We start from the raw sequence: 3,632 nt of genomic DNA, 5'->3' as shown, positions 1-3,632 counted from the left end.
TCCATCAGAAAAATCCTTTCATCACAGCATCTAAAAATAGAAAGAGTCCTACTTAGCTATCTCAGGGTGGTTTCCCAGCATTCAGCTCCAGACTAAACAATCATTTGGCTTCAGTTTCTACTGTTGTTTTTTCTTTTAATGTGTGGTGATGTTTTTACATGCGTGTCTGTGTTTATTAGGCGCACAGCACTCCGATTCCAGAGAGGTCTGAAAAAAGGCGATCGCTCCGTCAGAGTCAGGACTTTAGCCGCAGAGATGATCTGAATCTCTGCTCGTCTCCCGACACCGACTACGTTCCTGACTCTGTAAGATTTGCTCTTGCACATCTACATATACATGGTTTCCCATCTCCTCTACAGATTTTAATAGCTATTATACCCCCCCTCAATTAAAGCTTTAGAAACACAACTGCTGGACAAACTGAGTTAATATTAAAGAAGTGAGTTCAACCTGTTTCCTAACTTTATGTTTTAGGGTTTTTTAAGTTAAAAGGTTTTATCTTGGCTCTGTTGATCCGCTAGTAGGCTGAGGATCATCCCACCTACCAGACTTAAAAAGGTTCTTAAATCCTTCTTCTTTATGCTGGTGATGATTCTCAGTCATCCAGGTCATAATCATTCCAAAAAAGTTTTAAAAAAACAATCGACTGGACTTTGTTTCCAAGTTTGAAGACGTTTCTTTTCCCATCCAGGAAGCTTTTTCAAGGAGATGGACTCAGATTTCAGCTTTCAAAAACCTACAATGCAGCAATTGAGTTGATTCCTTCCTGCTATCATCGCAGCCCCGACTCCATTACAGGGGAACAGAAGACCTCGCCTGTTCAGCCAGGCCAACAATTCCCTTTAATGATCCCCCTTTCAGAGACATAGGCAGGTATGGGGCATTGCAGGCTAGCAAAAGAAGCCAAACGACCCCATTCCAAAGGGGTGGACCCGTTCGTCTGTATCAATTTGCATGTTTTCTGAACAAAAAAAGGGCTTTGTTGGCTTCTGTATAAAGCAGAGGTCACGGATTAAAGAAAAAGTGTTACAAATTGTATGAGAAGAAAAGAAAGGCCTCAAAAGAGGCAGATATAATCCAGAATGCTTTGTGAGGAGAGCTCTCCTTGCAAAGCATCATGGGATTTGCTATAACAGCAGCCTGCTATCGCTATAGGCTGTCACTACCCAACATAACAAAGATGGCTGAGGCACTGCGCGGTGGAGGAGGAGTTACGTGACCAATGGGGAGCAAAAAGTAGTGATCATCTGTCCGAACGATCAGTTAACTGAGTTCACTATAAAGTCCACTATATATTACCTACTCTATATAGTGATTGAGGGATTTAGGGGTTAGGGCGGACGTTTGGACACAGTAAGCTTGTATGAGCTAAGAGAACACCAACTTTTAAACATGGCGTGCACGAGCAGAAATGGGCTTGTGCACGCTCTCGCACGCATTTAATAGGCGTTCCCTCTGGGGAGTGGGTACAGGGTTGTGCATGTGCATTTCTTTTTTTTCCTAATGGTTCCTGAAAGTTATCACTAGCTATACCACATTTTATACCTGCTGTTTGTCATGGTTATTTACCCATAATGTTAATAAACTAGGGATGGCTGCAACTCAACTCAATTTTCTATTTTAAATAGGAATAACAACTGAAAATAAGATTCCCAGGGGCGCCACCAGGAATTTGGGGCCCCATGAAAGACAATGATATTGCTTCACTCCTATACGATTTTGTTAAACCTTTACCTTTCCACTAAGGGAAACATATTTTCCACATCACATTCTGTCCTCAGCTGGAACTCAACAAACTTCGCATGCCTGAGTTGGGTCTCTTTCAGAGGCAGTTTTTCCATGGCATATTCAACAGCCCCAACCAGAAAGGCAAGCACAGCCTTCAGTCCTGACATCTCTTAACTAGACAAACATGTAAAAAATAAGAACAATACTGTGGAAATACAATCTTTCTTACCAATATTGGTCTCAGAAATCAAATTTGATTAAACTCTCCTCTGCTGCTGGAAACATGCACTGCAGGCAGAAGTTCAAACCCCACATCAGCCATCAATTCTGATGGTCACAGATTTTGCTGTAATGCCAACTTTGGCCTCAGTTGTAGCATCCATCCATCCATTTTCTGTCACGCTTATCTGTCACGCTATCTCCAGCTGTCTATGGGCGAGAGGCGGGGTCCATCTTGGTCTCCAGTCCATCACAGGGCAACACAGAGACAAACGGGACAAACAAACATTCACACTCACACCTAAGGGGAATTTAGAGAAACCAATTAACCTAACAGTCATGTTTTTAGACTGTGGGAGGAAGCCGGAGTACCCAGAGAGAACCCATGCATGCTCAGGGAGAACATGCAAACTCCGTGCAGAAAGACCCAAGGCCGGGAATCGAACCCAGAACCTTCTTGCGGCAAGGCAGCAGTGCTACCCACTGCACCACTGAGCAGCCCTTAAAAAATAAAAATCATCCTTTCAAAATAAAAGCGGCTTATTTAGAACAAAAAAAAAATAGAATTTGTATTTTAAGAATATTTCTACATTGTTTTGCTCTAAACTTAAACAAAGTGCAGATAATTTTAATGCTGGCACTGAGGATTTATTTTTGCATTCATGTATACATATAATGACAATAATGGTTGATATGTTCATGCTTTGTCTGCTGTTTAATCCTGAAAGATCAGGGAGAAAACAAAGATAATTTATTTTTAACAACGGGTTTTTCTTTTTAAATTTGAAATATCTAGTGGGACTCTTGTTTTCTTCTTCTTTTGGGGCCCCTCTCAGTCCCCCCGCAACAAATACCTTCATGCAATACGGGTTTCTGAGAAGGCAGAGATAAGTCGCCTAGAATTAGAACAGGACATTTGTAGAGATTGCATATAAACACCAGGAAGCGAAAAGTTCCCATAAAATCTCAAGGGAAGTACTATTTGCTTCTGCATATTTACACACTTCCTGTAAAAGCAGGACCTAGGGAGCCTCCTCCCCTTTCCGAAAAGCCCACAGTGTGCTCTAATTAGTCAGCTCTACTAACGGTATCAAACGCTGCCTACCATACCCAGGGAAGACAACTCTTCCCTACAAGGCTGTATCTCAACAATCAACAATTAGGACCAGAGATTAGAGCGTCTGATGCTTAGTCATTTTCCTGGGTTTACTCTGGCAATGATGGATAATTACAAAAACACTCAGTAGGTTGGGTGGCTGCTTCTCTGTAGTGTAAATTAAGTAAAGGTCTTTATTTAAAGATATTGGTCTTTTCATGCAGTATAGTTTCTGTTTTGGACTGTATGACATCAGAAATATAGAATAAAAGGATTTTAATGTTGACATAAATGCACTCATCAATCTGTTCAACTGGAAAACATGAAATGAAGATTCTGAATTTGATATGACATATTTTATGGAGACATTGAAAAAAATTTAAGAGGACAATATGATTGAGAAAAAAAATATAGTTTTATTATCACCTAATGGAAGCATCAGAATTAAACCCCAGTCTGCCTCAGCAGATGGCCGCTCACACTGAGCCTGGTTCTGCTGGAGGTTTCTTCCTGTTAAAAGGGAGTTTTTCCTCTCCACTGTCGCTACGAACATGCTTAGTGTGAGGGATTGCTGAAGAGTCCATGTGTC

At 41.2% G+C, this 3,632-nt stretch overlaps 1 protein-coding gene across 1 annotated transcript in view; it reads left to right on the top strand.

Annotated features, from left to right (window-relative positions):
* LOC107093063 (rho guanine nucleotide exchange factor 12-like) overlaps positions 1–3,632 on the top strand; it is a 101,914-nt gene that overhangs the window by 50,611 nt on the left and 47,671 nt on the right. Inside the window, exon 8 of the mRNA XM_015387882.1 lies at positions 180–305. Within this exon, the coding sequence (XP_015243368.1) occupies positions 180–305 (126 nt within the window). The remainder of the gene's footprint in view (positions 1–179; positions 306–3,632) is intronic.

The sequence above is a fragment of the Cyprinodon variegatus genome, unplaced genomic scaffold, assembly GCF_000732505.1.
Source record: "Cyprinodon variegatus isolate N-32 unplaced genomic scaffold, C_variegatus-1.0 Scaffold406, whole genome shotgun sequence".
Taxonomy (NCBI): Eukaryota; Metazoa; Chordata; class Actinopteri; order Cyprinodontiformes; family Cyprinodontidae; genus Cyprinodon; species Cyprinodon variegatus.
This window is presented reverse-complemented; position numbering and strand designations above follow the sequence as displayed.